Below are 21145 nucleotides of genomic sequence, written 5' to 3' on the forward strand. Positions count from 1 at the left end.
GTGGGATTGGCAGTGGTGACACCATTTAAACACCAGTCCCAATATCTTTCATTTAATAGATGTTCAGTTAATGTTGATGTTAATGTTGAACTAAAATGAACTGAAATATAATTGAAACTTAAAAAAATAATCCTTCTTTTAATCCTTCACACTTTAAAAAAAATTTTATTACAAGGAAGTCTGATGTTCCTGCAGAACACAATCCACTCTCCAAGAAGTCATAGTACTCAAATTTATTTGTGAAATATTTGATGGGAACAAGGAGAGGTTTGACTGCCAGTGTATTTCTAGAAATGATGTTGTGTGGTGTGATTGAAATTCTTTCTTTACATATCCTTCTGAAAAGACTGAGAGGTGGATTTTTTTTTTTTAAGCAAACTGAAAAGGATATTGAAGTAATAGTGGAGATTATCAACTTCTAAGTTTGCAAAATGTGCACCATCTTATCCTCCTAGCTAATAATGTCTGGAAAACAGTTTAAACTAGGTTTGAAATTTCTTGGCTTTGAAGGTAATTTTTACTGAGAAAAGAGTTTTCATATTAGATAGAGGAATTTTGCCTCTACCAAATTTTATTTCTTAATTTTCATTTATGCTGCTACTTTTTGATAGTTTTATTCTGAAAATTAATATAGTTGTGATGTGCATGCTGGTGGCTACTTTCATAAAGTCAGCAAATAATTATCTTTGATAATATTTTAAGCATGTTTCCAACAATATTCTGTTTTTGGTGGGTGTTTGAATAATTAACTGAACTGTTTACTCCTTTGTGGTTATGCATTCATGACTAATGAATATTAATGGAATAAATCATAATAAGTCATTTTGCTTTAAATGTGTTTTATAAAAATTAATATTGCAGTTTAAAAAAAATCTTTCTAAATCTTTTAAACCAAGGAATGGCAAACTTTTCCTAAAAGGAACCAGCTAATAAATATTATAGACTTTATGGACCATATAATCTTTGCTGCACCAATCCAACTATTTTTGAAGCACCCATAGACGATACATAAAATGAATGAGCATGGCTGTGTTCTAAAAACACTTCACTTGTGGATATTTAAATTTTAATTTCATGTAATTTTTATGTGACATGAAATATTCTTCTTCTTTTGTTTTTTTCCAATTAAAAAATTTTTTCCAAACATTTAAAATTAAAAAAAAACAAAAAAAGTTTTAATTCACAAAACCAGCTGATAGGCTAGATTTGGTCCATGGGTCCTAGTTTGCTTATCCCTATTCTTAACTATTTCTTTTTTTTTTTTAAGATTTTATTTATTTATTTGACAGAGAGAGACACAGCAAGAGAGGGAACACAAGCAGGGGGAGTGGGAGAGGGAGAAGCAGGCTTCCCGCCGAGCAGGGAGCCCGATGCGGGGCTCAATCCGAGGACCCTGGGATCATGACCTGAGCCTAAGGCAGCCGCTTAACCAACTGAGCCACCCAGGCGCCCCTCTTAACTATTTCTTTATCAAAATGTAATTGCAATATAAAGAGTTGCACCTAATTTTATAAAAATAGAGACACATGGCTATAACTTAATTGTCCAACTATGTGTGTTTTATTCAAGGCAACTCAAATATTTCATATTGTTTTACAGATATGCTAAAGGCTACCCACCTTATTCTCCATATATAGGAAGTTCACCCACTTTTTGTCATCTCCTTCATGAAAAAGTGCCATTTTGCTGCTTAAGACTAGACAAGGTAAGCAATTGTTGTTTTGTCCAAAACCGAAATTATGGCATTTTGTAATTACATATATTTAAATAATTTTGTATAGTCTTTTGACTAAAATATGTTTAAAGAGCATTATCTTTTCAAATGTAAATGCAATACATAAAATAGTGAATTGTACTTTCTTAACTGTACTAAAGATTACCCAAATGCTTTACCCTTCTACTAAAGTACCCGATTAGTCAGTCGGTCATGTTTTTAAAGAGGAAAACAAAGGTGCCAGAACCTCAAACCTATGAACTCTCAACATCGAGAGTCTCTCAAAATCACTTTGGCCAATTGTGCACTATTTATTTTGCAAGGCATTTTTGCCTCAAAACTTAATGTGGAATTGCTCAGCATGGTGAAATGAGCTTGTCTATGTGTTAGCCACAAAGATTCATTATTGACTAGACCGAAAGCTAGCATCAGTGTTGTGGTTTTTATCTCCTTTCCTAAAGATTTTATTGTAGCTCTTGATTCTTGCTTGGATGTTCTAAAGGAGCCATTCAAAACAGAAAGATTACAAGAATGCAAACATTTTTAAATCTCTTTCCCAAGATGGCCACTGGGCATGATCTGTATAAGAGCTTGTTCTCTTGATGAATAAGAAAGCAGATAAAAAGAAGATTTTCAAATCCTCCACCTCCCAGAAATTAAATTTGCTGCTAATTCTAACCAGGAATTTATTCTTTTACTCTAAATTTTGGAGTTAACAAGAGTTAAAATCCCAGCTCTCTGCTTACAGGCTTTGCAATTTGGGCAAATAACTTCGCCATTACATTTCGGTTTCCATATTTGTAAAATGGTTGTAATTTTAATATGAGCCTCATCAGGTTCTCGTGAGAATTCTGTAAATTAGCACAAGTAAAATGCTTAACACGGTGCCAGGAAGTTAATAAATGAGTAGGCACCTAATGCGTTCTGTTAGTATTCTTGCTACTATTACTTTTTTATAAAAATAAACATCATGAAGCCTGGCTGTTACTGTCACTCTTGAGGAAGAATAGCGGAACATCAGAAAATCTTTGCCATTGCTCCCAAATATTCCTCTGTGTCCATTAAGCTGGACAGTTCCATCTTTCAATGCCTTTTTTTTTTTTGGCCCTTTTTTAATTTACTGTCTGCAGTATTTCTTACTGCTGACTAGCTGTGTATTTTTGGTAACGTTAATAAATCTTAAGCTTCAGGACTCCTTCACCTGGATTGGCCTCTTCTAAGAACCTGTGATTTATTTTTTAAAATTTATAATATTTGTGTTATTTTCCTTAAAGAGGATTCCCCAAGGCCCCACAAAACCTGGATTCATTTCCGATAGCATTTTTTTTTTTTTTTTTAATTTATCAGAGAGAGAGAGCAAGAGCAGAGGGAGGGGCAGAGGGAGAAGCAGGCTGCCCATTGAGCAAGGAGCCCGATATGGGACTCAATCCCAGGACCCTGGGATCATGACCTGAGCCAAAGGCAGCTACTTAACAGACTGAGCCACCCAGGTGTTCCTGCATTTTACTTTTTAACACATAGTTCAAGAGAAAAAAACATACTGGGAGATCAAAGAGTGGAAATGATTTATCTCCAAGCAGGGAACCTGATACAATTGAAAAGCTAAACTTTCAGAGATAAGGATTGGTGAAGAAACAATAGAGGGTCTTTTAAAGCCAAAGACTCTGAGACTCTGAACTGTCTCTCTCTCTTTTTTTTTTTTTACGGTACTAAGAAGGCAAAGTTTCAGAATGCTGTTGACTGGCTGATGACATCTGGTGTTATCCTTTATTTATTTAGCATTGGTGGCTGGAGGTAGTGGTCTGTTATGTAAATGAATGCTTACCTGGCAATCAAGAGATGGGATTAAACAGTCAATCCTACTGCATCTGTGAAGTGTGTGAGTTGGGATTACTTGTCCAGTTCATTCTACAACAGTATCAACAAACTGGTTCCTGATCAAGGTTTATCAACACTAAATTCCTGTTTTCTCCTTGTTTTGTTTTGTTTCTTCTAATTGAGCTACTTCTGAATCTCCTAAATTAATTCTTTTTCCTCATTTTATCTCATAAATATTGAAGTTCTTAATAATCTCAACATCACTTGTCACTCTTCTCTTTCCATGACCTCTTTGGGAGTAACCTTATTCATTCCTTCATGTGGTTGTGGATCCTACTTACATTAGTAAATCTCCAATCATACTTCCAATGAAGACTTACTCTTTCCTTTTTAAAAAATCATTTCCCCTTTTCTTCATTCTTTTTTTATGTCTTAAGTGTTCTGGATTCATTTTCCTACTGATTACAACTTTTGAAATTCTCTTACTAAAGTCCTATTAGTGTTAAGTTCTGTCAATTTCAGTTTCCCTAGAAATGTCCTTATTCTTGAAAGACAGTTTTGCTGGGTGTCCAATTCCAGGATGAGTTTTCTTTTTTTTTAGCACATTAGAATTTTGTTTACTGCTTTATGGGTTCCATGTTGCTATTGAATGGTTGGCCATCATTCTAGTTTGTATTCTCTGTGGGTGGTCTCTCTTTTCTGTCTGGCTCTTTTTAAGATCTGATTGATTGTCTGGTTGTTTTGCACTTTTATTACCATGCATATGAAGCTGGATTTTTATTTATTTCTTTGAATTAGGATTCACTGGAGTTCCAGAACCTGAGGACTTGAGTATTTCATTAATTCTAGAAAATCCTTAGTTAATATTTACTTGAATAGGGCTTCTTTCTGATACTTTCATCTCGTTTTCAGGTATTCTGTTTAAATATATATTAGACATTGTCATACTACCTTCCAAGTATCTTAATTTTTCCATACTACTTTATATCTCTTTTCTTCTCACATTCTGAGTAATTACATCAACTCTGTCCTGCAGTTGACCCCTTCACATGCATCAAATGTGCAATCTAACCCATTGTTTGAGTTTTTATTTTTAATTGTTATACTTTTTAGTTCTAGAATATGTATTTCTTTTAACATCTACCTGAATATTTTAAGTAGCCTCTTGTTCTTTGTTCATACTTTAAATGTTCTTTATTTCTTTAAACATAGTAAACACGTTCATTTTTTCTGTTCTGAATCTAATAACAACAAAATCTGTAGTCTTTGTGAGTCTAATTCTATTGTTTATTGTTTCTGCTGACTCATGGTGCCTTGTTCCCAGCAGCATTTTGTAATTTTTTTATTAAAGAAAAAAAGTAGAGAATATTCCAGAATAGGTGATGAATCCACAGAGAATCAAATAATCGCAACCCAAATAAAAAGAAACCCACAGAGAGGCCTAGAAAGATAAAAGAGCAGAACACTAAAACAGTTCTCCATGCAGATAATTTAGTTTTAAAGAATCTTGATTTAATAATGCTAAGTCCAGTAAGTACTAGCTCTCTAGAAAATAGCAAAATACCCTCAAGATAACAATGAGTTTTGATAATGTATTGTTACTGTTTTGTTGTTATTATTAGTATTGGTATTTTACTTTTGCGTATTTCTATTATTATCTTGCTAGCTCAGGTATACATTTAGACAACTATGTTTTCTTTTTTTGTTTTTTAACAACAAAGAGATCTTTCTCGGTATCCATCCCTTTAGATGTTCAGTACTTGGAATGTTCCAAGGTCATTTAATTATAATATTATTATATTTCTGGAAATGAAAGTCAGAGGTAGATTTTTTCCAGCTTTCTTGAGGTATGATTGACAAATAAAAATTGTATATATTTAAAATATATAACATGATTTTTTTTGATATACATATACATTATGGTAATTTTTAAATATAGATACCCAGATGTCATCTAGCAATATGTTTTAGTTTACAATAGAACATGTGCACACACATATTTCTGACTTTTTCTTCCCCCATATTAAGCTACACACTTGCAATTCATTTGTCTTGTCCATGCACACCTTCACTTCTTGAAGCAGGCTGGAGAACTGGGCATAGAAAAATGTAACTATTTTCAAATTTGTTATAAAATAAAGGATTTACTAGGTTAGATTAATTTTACTTTTCCATATATCCTAAATTTTTTCAGCAAATTTTCGTGGAGTATAAAAATGGCATTTCTTTGTATAATTTTTCTTCTCTAGAGTTGCCAGCATAACTACTATGAGGACGCAAAAGCCTATGGATTCAAAAATAAGCTAATTATAGTTGCAGCTGAAACAGCTGGAAATGGATTGTATAATTTTATTGTTCCTCTCAGGGCATATTATAGACCAAAGAAAGAACTTAATCCCATAGTACTGCTATTGGACAACCCGTAAGTATATTTTAAAATACCCAAACAAGACAAAGAGTTTTTAATATTATATCAAAAATTATTTATTCTAATTTGCTTAGAATATTTTAAATCAGATACATTATGGCACATGATTCATTGGGAGATATATTTTGTGCTATGGTACAAAACAATCATTGAATATGGTTGTTTCACAAATACTCCTTAAAACATCACTGGAACACTCTGAGCTTTTTATTTAAAACTATTTTGCAAGTGGTCATCACTCAATACCAATGGGAAACATGCCATCGAAATAATTACAGTTATTTTCCTTAAATTAATCAACTAGCCTGGAAAATTTCTGCCAAAACTGGACAACTTTTTTTGGTCTTTCTAAAGAACCATTAATTATCAACCAAGCATATTAATGATCCATTCTTATGTGGTACTATGACACATCATCATAACTTAATGTGATTCTTCCACTGTTAAAATATATATTCTATAACATAATATGAATAATTAATGCTTTACCATGATCACTTATTTTGAAAATGTTGGATTGATATACTCTTGTGAAATAAGACTACTTAAGCATTTAAAAATCCTTATGCATATGTAAATGTAGGTCATGAATGCAGTGGTCAAACCCATTGTATCCTAAAATTATGATATTCTTCTTTGTGACTCAAATTGGTAGCAGATGGTCCTTAGATCAATACCATATTTTAGGATCCTCCAACTCTCCTCTTAAATTCCAAAGTGATGCAAAATTTCAGGATAAACTAAATGAGGCCAAAATCTGTTGCCTTGTCTCTGCCTTTAAGTTTATCAAAAGAAGTTCTTGAAAACAAAAATATCTTTCCACTATAACTTCATAACATCATTTATAGTGAATATACTAATATCAAGATACTCATTGATGCATCTTTTTTAGTATCATTATTACAATGGTAATCAACTCTAAAAATTGTGACCACTCTAGAGGTTTCAGTTGAAGCATTTTCAGATATGATGACTCAGTGACTTTCCTGATACCACTTTGGTGTCCAAGGAAAGGTCAGGTAAATATAGGGCAGGTATGGGGAAGAGAAACTTGGACCCATTGTCAGAAGAAATAAAAGCTTAATGAAACAAATCTTAGGAGGATCAAAGTTGGGTTGCCGGATGGCTATGGCAATGGAGTAGTTGTGAAACACCTCCAAGGCCTTTGAATGTATCCCTAGTTCTAGAACCTTTCTGGCAGGAAGCTCTAAGGGACTGGCTAAACTGGCACACAAGAAATGCTTAGCTGACCCTGTGAATTCTAATGCATCAAGTTTTGGCTCTTTTTGCTTATGGTGTGTCTGTTCCCTTAAGATAGAATTTAAGGCAGCGGTATTTACAAGTTGATTGCCCTAGAGCATCCCCATCTTGTATGTCTTGGATCAGAGTGGATCCTCTGAGGTCCCAGAATACAGAGAGGAAGATAGGAAGAGACTTGAAAAAGTAGAGCTGTGCTTATAGCATCCCTGAGGTAAAGCAAAGGGTAAAAGCTGACCTTTCCCCTGTTTTACATTGTTTCAAGGTAAATTTCTTGTTCTAATGTGTGAATCTAGTTGGGTTCCTGGACCTAATTTCAATACAATACAAATGTGTGTATGTGTTGGTGGGTGATTTCCGACATCCCCAACAAGCATCACTTGAGACACCAATTGGGAGTCCTACAATTCAAGTTGATTCTGACACTATTACTATCTAGGTTAAGGGTTCCAAAGGTTAAGGGTTCAGTCCTACAAGATTGCCCCCTTCCCTTCAGAAGCCAGTCACAAACTTTAGCTTATATCACCTCTGTTTCTGACTGACCAGATATAGGTTGGAGGTTCCAGTGGCCCCTTTCTTGGGCTTCAAATGCTACTCATAAGTCCAGGTTGTTTAGCTATATTTATGACTGACAGACTAGAAATCAGAGTTCCCTACTCAAGTTCCATTAATTTGCTAGAACAGCTCACAGAACTCAGAGAAAAATTTTACTTAACCGAATTTCTGGTTTATTTAAAAGGATGTAACTCAGGAACAACCAGAAGGAGAAATTCATAAGACAAGCTATGGGGAAAGGGCATGGAGTTTTCATGCCCTCTCTAAGGGCACCACTATTGCCAAATCTCCACATGTTCACCAACCCAGAAGTTCCCCAAATTCCTTCCTTTGGGTTTTTATGGAGGGGTCATTACATAGACATAATTAGTTAAATCATTGGCCCTTGGTGATCGAACTCAAACTCTAACCCCTCCCCCTCTTCAGAAATCAGGGGATGGGACTAAAAGTTCCAACCCTCTATTCATGGTTGTTTCCCCTGGCAACAAGCCCCCAAAAAGGGGTGCTTTCCAAAAGTCACCTCATTAACATCAACCCAGTTGTGGTGGAAAGGAGCTTGTTATGAATAACAAGACACCCATTTCACTTTTATGGCTCTGAAGTGATATCAGGAACTGAGGACAAGAGAACAAATAATTTAACAAAAGATGTTCCCATTGTTCTTATCCTCAGGAAATTTCAAGCATTTTGGGAGCTATGATGCAAGAACCATGGATGATCTGAATGTCCAAATATAGATTTCTTATAAATCACAATATTGCACCTCCCAAAAGAATCTATCTTTCCAAATTTTAGAGTGGTGTTCACTCCGTGGACTGCAGATAGGCTCTTCTCTTTCTTAAAATCTAGTCTTACTAAGTAATCCCATCTCAGCATCACTAATACCCCTTTGTCCACCTTATGATCCCGTTGAGCAGGTGGCAGGGGCTAGCATTCCTTAACATGTGCACCTTATGTAGATTTTTGAATGGCTGTAACTAAATCAGTCCCTTTAGGTTTGGTTCTCAATAAACAGGTTGCCAAAATGCCCAATTACTGATGGATTGGTTGATTGATTGATTTGTAATTTAGAATTATCAAAGCAAGTCGTTGTTTTTATAGTCTTAATTCCTGAATCTGGTCAATCATAGAAAAACCCCAAAATTCCGTTTCTCTTAATTACTGGCAAATTGGTCAGTATTTCTGTGTAAATCTAGATGTAGCTTTTATCAGAGAGTATTTTGTTGGAATAACACCATACAGATCATTTAATAAAATTAATATTCTTTACTTCTACCCTCTGTTCATAATAGTAATAATTGTTGAACATTTACTATGTCGGTCATCATACTAGACACTTTACCTTTATTTTACATTCATTCCCCTTAGAAATATATTCACATCATATACTGATGATTTATCCTCAGAAAGATGTAGCAAGCAGCTTAAGATCTCAAAGTTTACAAGTTACAATGATAATTTTTAAATAAACCAGCTTATGTCTCTTTGTTACAGTACTCTTATTTTATAGACCAGGAAAAACAGACCAAAGAAATTAAATGACTATAGTCATATATATAATTCATAGTGCATTGTTCTTTCAACTATATGATCTTGCTTAATTTACAGATTTTTGATATATGAAAAAATACATTGTCAATTCTTTTTAGTAACAATATATTTTAACTTTGGATTATTTTGCATTACATATTTTCTTGCTTTTCTGATGACTTACATTCTGGACTTCAAATATTTCCATGGTGTTGTTTGTTAGATGATTTTTGTAGGGTTTCACTATTCTTCCAAAGGGTTAGGATGAAAGTATATGTTGTAAAGTTTATTAGCTTCCTGATGACTTCCGGAAAGTGGTATCTACCATTTTTATTTGTTGTCCCCTGCTATTTTGGTCAAGAATGAGGAAACAAAAACTAAACACTAATAAATAATGTTCCAGGAAGTTGTATGCAATCATTTTTTTTCTTAAAAATGAGATTCATCCTGCTGTGCCATGCCTAGTATTTTGCAATGTATCCTACAATGTTACAAAGAAATGTGTTGCTTTCTTCTTCAAATTTCTCCATGTTGTAAGAATTTATACACTAAAGATTGTGCACACTTCTACAATTATTAGTTTAGTGGGTTTTGATTTTGTTTTAAATTTACATGAGAATTGCTGAAAATAATATTCAATACACGACTATTTAGGAAGTTTAGTTGAAAGACCAATTAATTTAACATAACAAATAAATAATAACAGATGTCATAAGTAGGAATTTAAAAATGCAAATTAAATTGATAATATTCACAAACATAATATGTCGAGGTAAGTGTTCCTAATGTTTCCAAATAGAAAGCCTTCTAGATCTCATCTGGTAACTAAGCGGAACCCAGTCACAATGGAAAACATTTTGCACTTGATACTGGCTCATGAGGGGTGGTCTCAGTTCTGATTGGACGGCCATCTGTTTAGTTTGGTCTGTTGTTGTGCCATATTGATTTTGAATATTTTGATTACCACCCTAACCTTAAAGGTCATCTAGTCATCTGATAATATCATTTCATATAAGAGATGGAAACAAAAGTCAAAAGCTTTGGAATATATTACCCAAAGCTACACAAAGTTGAAATGCAAGATCCAGGCCTATGTTCCTATATTTTACATCTTATTTACACAATCCTTTTATTACATCAATCTTCTTTTCATATATAGTGTCAAGCAAACTTCAGCTTATTTCACAAACAATGATAAATTGTCTGACATATCAGAGTCCTTTATTAAAGACATTCAAATTTTGAACTCATACAGATCTGAGATAAGGTCTAAGCTTATTTACCTTCTTGGTAAAAAGCCCTTTTTGCATGTTATCAGATTTCTTTAAGCTTCAGTTTTCTCATGTGTAAAATGAGTAGAACATTTATCTTAACAAGTAATGTTGAGACTCTATAAGACTGTATATGAAGCACTAGTGCAATATCTCACTTAGAAAAGGCAGTCAGGAAATGTCAGTTTCCCCCCTTCCTCCAATCAAGAAAGTGACATTGCCATTATTCAAACTGATGAGTGGATTTGGGTGAAAACCCAGTAACAAACAAAGGAGATTTATTTTAAGCAGTTGAAATGAAACTCCTTATATATTTTTAAGAAATAAACTACTTAAGTATAGAATTACTAAATGCTAACAAAATAAACTGTCTCACTACATTCATTTCTTGAATTTAAAAATCAGCAATTAAGTCCATTATAGTTATTGGTTAAGTGGGAAATAATGATCTTCAACTTTGCAAATCCATGCAAATCCACAAACCTTTTCACTTCCTAACAAACACTAGCTAATTAACATTTGAATATATTGGCAATTTTATAATGAAAACTTTTGTAAGAATATGATGTTTTAGACTCATAAGCTGTCATCTTTCTTAACACAGTTACAGTTAGGATGGTGATTAATGATCTGCTCAATTTTTTCTGTTTACTAACATAAATTTTTGTGCATGTTGAATTTTTATTTCTTATATTACTAGTTAGATTCAGCATGTTTCATTTTGGTCTATGCATATTTATTTTGTGCTAGATCTATTTTCCTGTTAGGTTTATCTTTTATTGGTTTGAAATTTTTTTTACATATTAAGCAAATAGGATCTGTAAATTTTGTATAAGTAGCACATTTTTAAATGTTTGTTTCTTATATGTTAAAATTTTTGTGATGAGCTTTACGGTTAAATATGCAATTATTTTTACTAGTTTTCCATAATGTAATATCTAACATAGATAGGTCTTCTCTATTTAGCAATCAGATTAAAAAATGCATACATTTTATCCTATTGCATTAATGGTTTTATTTTTCTACATTCCATTCTTCAACTGTACTTTGGGGGTGTAACATAAGAAAGGGACATTTCCTATTTTTATTAATGTTTTATGTTTTTGCTTCGTGGTTTTCAATGTAAAGGTTATGCTTGCCAATTAACTTTCAATAATTAGAAAGATTAGTCTATTAAGAGCCTATGATATCATTTATGTTACTCATTAGTTATTAAGCAGTTTAGTGACATGAACACTATTGCCAGTTTATTTAAATGAGCTAACATAATACATGTAAATGTACAATTGCTGTATTCTTGATAGTTCAAGTTTCGTTATAAACTACCTTTATCCATAGAAGTAGTAGATAAATCTATTTGCTATATAAGTTACATTTTGCAAAAAGCAGGGCACATTAGACTCCTTACATTAGATGTGCTTCATCAAGATTATGTATTTGCTAGGTTTCAAGGGTTTGATTTACCTTGTAACAGAGCCAAATCCATGTAAACATGAACCATGCTATGCAATGAAAATCCTGAAGTAATTTCTGAGGATGTGTAAGATTGCTTGCACATTGTAAATACACATTTGTGGCAGAATTGCATGTGGGTAAAATTCATGGGTTTCCTAAAACAAGGCAATAATATTGATGTCTTAGTAAATTTAGTGATTCATACTGGACAAGGCAACAAAATACAAAGGCCATATTTTCAGTTTTAACTCTAACAGAAGGGTTGGCATAAAGTAAGGACTTAATTTTGTCCTCAGTGACTCCAGTACTATTTATTACACAGATTTTCAGTATCTTTATTAAGTTGAATTCTTCAATAACATCATTTACTTTTGTTTTACTAAGCTTTAGAATACAGAAGATAGAATAAAGAAATTGAAATTATTTGAATTTAAAAGAATGAGTCAGATTAAAAGTGTAGTTATTCCAGCCAGGGAATATATGTCTGCAATTAATAATGAAGGATTATGGATCTATCTCAGCCACATAAGTTATTGAACTACTCACTTAATCTGAAAAACTATATGGGAGTAAAGCGAGATGAAACAAAATAACAACCAAAAAAAAGACACAGGCAAAATGATTATTCAGATCACCACAAAATCTCTACCGCCCCAGCCTTGTGGCACTTGGCATCCTCGTATATGTGCTTCTATAATCATGAGGTAGGGCAAGAGAGACATGGAGGGTCTTGAATCAGCAGTGAAAATGACACTTCTATTTTTAAGAAGCAGAACAGTGCTCAGACAGAGAACTAGAAGACGTTATAAAAAGGTTGCTACTGGGACTGCTACTATTTGTTGAAAGAATATACATCATGAGCTTTAAAGATATTTATATTCTGTGATTCACTAATATCCCTCTATAAATGTTTTGCAGTAAATGATTAAAAAACTAACGCTAGAAAAATGTCATTCAAAGATGTTCATACCTGTATTATTTATAATAGCAAGATATTGGAAATAACTTGTAACTTCAGCAGCATAAAAGTGAAAATAACTTACAAACTGAGTAATTGAGGAATTTTAAAATGAATTGTGGTACATTTATAATATGTAATAATATGGGGCCTTTTAAAATGAGTACAAAGAAATTTAATGATGGGAGGAATTGATCAACATTACAATAGTGGTATTTTTTGGAAGATCATCTTTTTTCATTTCACTGTATTGTACATTCTTTTTCTTTAGAGTGTAAAGGGCTAAGAGGATGATCAACAGGAAGAAAATAAGTCAGGGAGGAAAGGACTTCATCTAGCTTGGATATTATAGGTGCTACACTTCCCTTTTCCTAGAATTTCCCCTCCTTCTCTTTTACTGGCAAACATCCAGATTAAACATAACCTCCGTGAAATGACCCCTGATTCTGCCTTCTGAGTGCAACCTATTGTTTATTCTTTCTGATTAAAACACATATTGTAATTGTGTGCTCTTATACGTGTGTTCCAAAAACTGTATTTCTTATAGTACAAGGTAACACGATATTCTCATATGCCTTAGTATACTGAATTGTCTATTAAATAAAAAGTTTTGGATACATATATGCTGAGTGAATAAATGCATGAAAGAATTAATAACTTTGTAAAATGAATATAATAGATTAAGTGATTTTTTAAGGAAGCATCCAGGTTTATGATGCTTTCCTCAAATATGCATATAAGTAAAGATTTCAATAAATATTTGCTCAACAATATATATGGAGTAAGTCAATTATTTAAAAAGTGAATTACTTTCATTTTAATTTTCTTTAATACATGTGTTGCATGGGTGCATATACCCTATTTATTGATTAATATACTGATATAGTAAGGGTTGTATTTAATTGTGTATATTCCTTAGAGAAAGGTGCTCTTAATAAGCATGCTAATTTAGTTCTCTATGCTTTGGGCCATCTAAGAAAAATCATTAATTCCTCATCTTATTCTGCATGAATAATTTTTAAACGCATTGATAAAACTCTTTAGTTATCATTAAGAATATCATTTCAGTATTTTTGTAGAATAATGCCATAATGTTTCTGATTTAGAAAGCAGAAATACAAGTTTTTATAATTCTGAGTGTATTGTGTATTCATAACAAGTACAAATGATATTTCCTAATTAATGTTAAGAAAAAAGGCACTTTGTCAATCTTGTCAAACAGTGTTTAGTTTTGGAAATGCAAACTAAGTCAGCTTACTTCCTTTCCCTAGCAGCGCTGCCACTGTTGTGACATTGTGTTTCATTTTGTAACCCATCTGCTACTTAGGCCAGATATGCATTTTCTGGATGCAATCTGTTGGTTTCCAATGGTTTACTACATGGTGGGCTCTATTGACAAGTAGGTGACAAAATCTTTGGCACAGTAACTGGTGTGGTGTCCTGTGGTTTGTCATGTGCTGTGCCCCCGTGTTGCATGAGTGTAATTTGCCATTTGCGTATTGCAAATATGGTGTATTTGCATGCACAGCTTGTGTTCTCGTGTTATACATCCTGTATTCAAACTTCCTAAGCAGTAATCTGTTGTTGAATTAAAACAAATCTTGCTGCATGTGAATTTTATCACTTTTGTTTAGTTTCTAAAGCTATTTCAGTTTTGTGTTGTCTCTAGCAATAACGTTATTCCTATGGGCCTAGGGGTAGAGAAAATCTAACTGTTCAATGTTGCGATGCATTGATATCATTGTGGTAACTCCTGGAAATCTTCAAATAATTTAGAGATGCTCCTTTTAAGTCAGATTTATAAACTGGAGCATTTCCTTTAGAGCTTCCTTTATTATGGTAACATATATCAGTCTATAATTTCTAAAAATTTGTTAATTAAAACGTCAAATGTGTGCAATGTGTTAGTATTAAAATACAAATTCTTTTATATGGATGAACATGATTTATAAGAAATATAAAACTAAAGATCATAAAACTAATATGTCTATAAAATGTGCTAGCTTTCCATTAAAAAAAGTCAGCCAGAGCCTTCAAAACAAAATGCTAAAGTTACTAATCAAGAAATTTCATGCTTATGTTTTGTCCTGTAGATTGAAAAAACAAAGTTTTAGAACTTTGGAAGCGTTTATTGGCTGTGGATACATTAAAGAGCAAACTGACTAACATTTATTTAACCTCTACTCTACATTAATATAGTTTGCATTATCAGTTTTCTTAATGCTAATCAACTAAGATGTAGTTAGCTGTACTAAATAACTATTTAAATTCATAAACGTGAAATCAACCTATATTCTTCACTAGTAATGTTACTTTGAAATGGTAGTATTCTATTGAAATTCATTAGAAAAACAGAGTATTTAAAAAATAAATAAACCTCCCACCTGTCTTTGCTGATGTAAACTATGAAATGAATTCTTTCTCCATAAGAGTGTTTATGGTGAGGAAAAGAACCAAGAGGATCAAATTCCTATGATTAGAGGTGACACAGGATTGGCAACAAGTTGATCATTATTGAAGCTGGGTTGGGTAATTAGAATATGGAGGTTCACTGTGTTCTTCTCTTTTGTTAGTGTTTGAAATTTTCATTAAAAAAACAAAAACACCTTTGAATGAATTAAAACACTCACAAACAGTCCCATATATTCATACATTCACATTATAGTTCTCCTTGAAAAGGACGGCTGGGAAAACAGTAAAAAGGAAGTTGTTGCCATTTAGATTATCTTTTTTCATGAATATTGTCTTTTTTTCTTAGGCGGCCATCTGGTGGCCAAACTGTGTAAAGCAACCGTGCTGAATTAAAAAAATAGGCAGTGGCTTTCGGAAATAGGATAGTGTGGAGAAATCATGACAGATTAAAAAAAGGAAAAAAAGAATAAAATGTAGTATTAAATGGATATAGAAATAAATAATTTAAGGTTAAAACCTGAAGAACAAAATGTTTCTACGTGGTTCTGAAATGCCATTCCAATTTTATTTTCTATAGATTTAAACTCATATTTAATCATAATTACTAAAATCACTTGCCAAGGTTATATGTAAACTACAACAGCCAATATTTAGAGTATGGAATTAACTGATACATATAGATGTAGCTATTAGCCATTTAGCACAGGTACACAGAGTGAAATTTTTTGTCAAGTTTCAACTTCATTGATTTATTATTGATGAAATATTCATTTTTCCCATCATAACTTGTATCTATATATCCTTTAACAATCAAACTTACCTTCTATCACCTTATCTTTCCCTTTTCTTATATAGATAATTATAATGGGGAGATCATTTTTATTGAGGGGGGAAGATCATAAGAGCTGAAATAGAAAGTGATTTAAAATTATAGTAAGGTGGATCGAAGGCATATGACTTGGGCATCATTTTTATGGCCCATAAGGGACCATATCACATTAATTTTCCACCTACTTCTTTTTAAAAAAAATGTATTTTGATATATGAACAATTATGAATTTCCAAGTTAAAAGACACATCCTAATAAAGTATTTCCAGGGATTAAACTTGATCATCATATTAATTGGAAATTATGGCCCTGGCCCCTCTCATCATAGGAAATTTATTTGGAATAACATTCTGTTTCCACAGTTCTAGCCATAAAATCTCTGCCACAGAACATTATTCCTGAGTCAAGCAAAATATATATATTTTTTTCTGGACTACTCGTGGGGATCTTGGGCTCAGAGCTTTGGTAATACTCTCTCACTTGATGTGGCTAGTTCAGCCAATCATATGCTTGGAAAAAGATCCTCAGGGAACTGGCCTGCAATTTAAGAATCTAAAAGAACTACTTTTCTTTAAGTTCTCCACTTCCTATTTTAAATCAGAACATGTGGGCATCAATTAGCCCAATTCTCTGTCTTCAGTCAACTCTGTACTTAGGACATTCTTACACTCCTTCAAGTTTAGTCTCCTTTATCTGATTCAGTTATATTTTTCTAGTTTTATGAAGCAGAGTCAGGGAGATAGTGGTTTCTTTGTTTCAGCTTTAATGGCAACATTTTCTTTTAATTCGATGGGAGAACGATAGTGTTTATCAGTGATAAGGGAGAAGACTATTATAATTCATAGGAACTTCTATCCTGGTTTAGCAGTTATTTCACGCAATCAAAGAAATGAGGTTATTAAATCACTGGCTCAAAAAGCTTTAGGCTGACTGAATGGTAAGTTTGAATACAGCTGATATTTATATATTTTTCATGCTCGTGGCTGTGTAGAACCAATCTTTAACACATAGCTTTACACAAAGAAATAATACACATTTAAAAATAAACCACAGTTTAATATTTCTTTGTTGGGCTAGACCATCTAAATTAATATAAGTACTCATTTCTACTTTTACCAAAGTATCATAAGGATTAAAAATATATATAAATGTCATGTCTTTGAAATAGTGTGCTAACCATAAAAACACAGTTCTAGCATGCTTTAACTCTATTTGATTGCAAAATGGGTGTTTTTCATGGCTTAGTTATATAATTAGTAAATATTAAATAAAAATTCTTAACACATAATGCTTTGAAATGGTTGAGATCTAATGAAACATGAACAGCTCAAAAATACAAATTATTTCATATCAGTGGGGAATACTATATTTTAATTCCCATCGACATCTATCTGCCAGGGCAAACTGTGTGAAAGCCGTCTCTAAGGGCAGCCTATACAAAGTCCAGTGGGTAAGCAAGCACTGATCCTAGTATGGTGATTTATTGAAAGTCCATTCTTCTCTGTTGATTTTTATCAAAGCCTAGATGATTTACTCAGGTGTGGAGTGACTTTTGCTGCCAACATGGTGGTTGTGGACAAGGAGAGTACCATGAGTGCGGAGGAAGACTACATGGCAGACGCCAAAACGATTGTAAATGTGCAGACCCTTTTCAGGTAAATGTCTCAGTAACTCAGCCCTGTGGCTTACTTACTACTAAATATTGGTGAAATATTTGATTCTGACTCTGTATATAAGAAATGAACATGAGACACTTACGCTGAAGTTATATTCATTCATTTGATCCTAAAACAAGTGCTTATTTAGCCTCCAATACTGGCACCGTATGGTTAATTTTTAACTCAGGGTCATTCTTTTAAAAATAAATAGAATAACAAATCTGTTTTCTGATATAGTTTAACAATAACAAATTCTAAATCCTGTGCAGTTGCAGTCAAGATTTATGAGAGACCATGCATGATCTAATTTTGGTTTTATGCCTGGCAGTGGCCAAAAGTATGCATTTACAATCTGGATTACTAAGAATGAAATATTGTAAGACTGTGAACAGATAATTTACCCATGTTCAGAACCAAGTCATGACCTTATCCTCACTATTTTCCTGTCTTTCATTTATTAAACTTACTGAGATAGGAATTTCCATTATGCTTATCTTTGGGTAAGAATGAAAACCAGAGAAAAGTCCATGTTATAAGCAAAGTCAAAATTACCTATAAATGAAGACATCTCTGTCACTTGAAATGGTTCTTTCTGAAATCATTTTAAAATGCAAATATCTAAAAGATCATTATTTTAGTTTTCTGAGTTTTGTGGGAGTCTAAAGAAAATATCTGAGCTACCAAATTATGGAAGTAAATAAAACAATCTGAACTCCTTCATCATCTTCCCTTGCTTCACCTTTATACTTTCATATTGTAGCAAAGCATATATTGAGGGTAATTATCAGTTTGTTGTTTGAGTTCAGAATTCAGAAGAGAAAGCTTAGATGTGAGTACCACTTAAGTTGATTATTTATTATATGATTTTAGGCAAATTACTTTCCTTCTCTAAACCTCAATGTCTTAATCACAAGGTTGTTTGGGATTTAAAAATATATAATGCTGTAGCACATGGCTGGTCATTTTCAGTTACTCAATGAATGTTAGTGACTAATTATTAGCACTATCATGATCACTTTCATGTGACAGAATAGAAAAACCACAGACTTTGGAACAGTATAGCAACAAACTTCATCTGGAACCTCTATCCCCGAGGTTCCAGCAGACACTATGTGACTTTAAGTATGTTTCTTAACCTCATAGAAATTCAGTTTCCCTCATCTATAAAATGCATGTGGAAAATAATTAACCCTTCTTGCGGTGTTAATGTAAGGACCAGAAATTAAGTAGGTGAATAATCTGTCACAGCATCTGGAAAATTTACTCTGAACTTGCGTGAGAACCTATTATTCCAGAAGAAGAAAAATGTACCCTCTAAAGTTACTGTAATGTGGCAATTCATTTAGAATATAGCTAACTAGTTATTGAACTAAATGAAATAGTACATTTAAAGGTCACATAGCACATGTTTAAAATATGACAGACATGTAAGTAATTTTTTTTCTCTAGAGAATGAAAAAAGAAGTTATAAGTGGAAAATTAATTCAGAGGGATGAGATTTATAGCCAGTGAACAAAGTGAAATCATACTTTTTGGTTCCATGCATGACAAAAGCTAGTTACATTTTTAACTAGGACAAATTTGTCTTTGGTCTGTTTGATTAAACATACCATTTTAATTTTCAACCTACCAGGAAATTATTTCTATTATGGTTTATTTTTTATTATGGTATAAAGTTTAAATTGATTTGATTTGCTTTTATTATATAGTCTATGAATGAGTTATTTTGATTTCAAGATAATAATAAATAAATAATAATAAATCCCCATCTTACTGAAAGGTGCAAAGGCTCTAATCTTTTAAAACTAACTGACCAACTAAGAGCAGATATATGTGTGGTGGCATTATCATCATTTCACTAAGTACATAACAATATTTTTCAGGAAAAAAAAATTCTATGAAACTTTTAAATAGAGTAGTCCTTAAGCTGCTGCTGGTCAATGCATGCTAAACTAGGCTAGTCTTACATAATAAAATAAAAAAGTAAGACACTGATAGATCCCCATGATGTACAAAATGTTATTTATATGGACAAATGACCAAAATCATGCAGATTTGGTCGTTTCATTTTATAGGTGCAGTCAGTTACCACTTTTGAGGTCACATTCCCACATTCCTTGAAGATTTTGGTTCTTGATTCACTGTGACTCTTGACAACCCTGTATCTACCATCATTCTTGATGATTTCAACAATTCTATGTAGACGATACTTTCAATATCTTACCTTATAGCCACCTGTTCTGGTCACAGCCTTTCCCTTGAAGTACCAATAATCCCCACCATCGTCTCAATTTCATTCAGGTCTATGAGTACTACTGTTTATTTTCTACTTCATTTCTTCTAATACCCCCAATTCTTAATAGTCCTGTGTCTCCACTGGAACCTACTGTCCACTGGTTCAAATACATTTTCACTGTCCTTAGTCACCTGAGAGCTTTTCTTCCCTCCTTACCAGATTAAGTTCCAAGATCAATCATTATAATCACTCCTTAGCTGAAACCCTAAACAGATAATTACTGATTATCTGCTGTGGACTAATACCAATCTCAACTCTCTTTCCCATTCTCCCTTCCTCCACTCCCAGTTTTCTTTCAGGTTCTCTGCCCACTACCCTGCATGAAATTCCTTACAGACAGATGACTAATTCCAGATTATCCTCATAAGTGAACAATAGGCAACCAGAAATCTAGTCACAGTGGTTGGATACCAGGCTATTTAGGATTAAAGGGTAAGGCTCCATAGGATAAAGAACAAGGAACAAGAAAGAGAAAAACAGAAAATGAGTAAGGCACAAGGAACGAAGAAATAAGTGTAGAGTCCAGAGTTGGCTTGGCATTTGGGGATTGGCTGACTAGGTATACCTTGTTTCTGGTCAAGTGGAGCATTTACGGGTATCAAATGACAAAACTAAAACGATTTAGTAATGAGCTTGATAGCCTTTGTTCAAGGGAAAACAACCCGTGGATTGGAGAAGTACAGTGCTTCACAAGGTGGAACACTTTTCTGGAGAGATTTTGGTCAAGAGCAAGATTTATAGAATGTTAGAAGAGGCACCGTGTAAACAGCATGATGGGCTAGGAGGTCAGGCATTTCCTGGTCAGACTAGCAGGTCCTGTTTTTTAGCATAAGCTGAGCTAGCTAAAGCTGATTCGAGGATTGAGATTAGTGTATATTAGGTTTCCTTAATAGGTATTTACTGTAAATACATGTGACTTAAGTTTAGATTTGTGATGTGGGCTGGGGCACTGAGGCAGCCTCCG

General features: G+C 33.1%; 1 protein-coding gene across 1 annotated transcript in view; it reads left to right on the forward strand.

Annotated features, from left to right (window-relative positions):
- The window catches only part of KCNT2 (potassium sodium-activated channel subfamily T member 2), a 214330-nt gene that overhangs the window by 135929 nt on the left and 57256 nt on the right, over window positions 1-21145 (forward strand). The window contains exons 16-19 of the mRNA XM_081825152.1: window positions 1600-1705; window positions 5782-5954; window positions 14314-14385; window positions 17748-17882. Of these exons, the coding sequence (XP_081681278.1) occupies window positions 1600-1705; window positions 5782-5954; window positions 14314-14385; window positions 17748-17882 (486 nt within the window). The remainder of the gene's footprint in view (window positions 1-1599; window positions 1706-5781; window positions 5955-14313; window positions 14386-17747; window positions 17883-21145) is intronic.

Source organism: Leptonychotes weddellii, chromosome 6, assembly GCF_054177405.1.
Source record: "Leptonychotes weddellii isolate Sample4059 chromosome 6, ASM5417740v2, whole genome shotgun sequence".
Classification (NCBI taxonomy): Eukaryota; Metazoa; Chordata; class Mammalia; order Carnivora; family Phocidae; genus Leptonychotes; species Leptonychotes weddellii.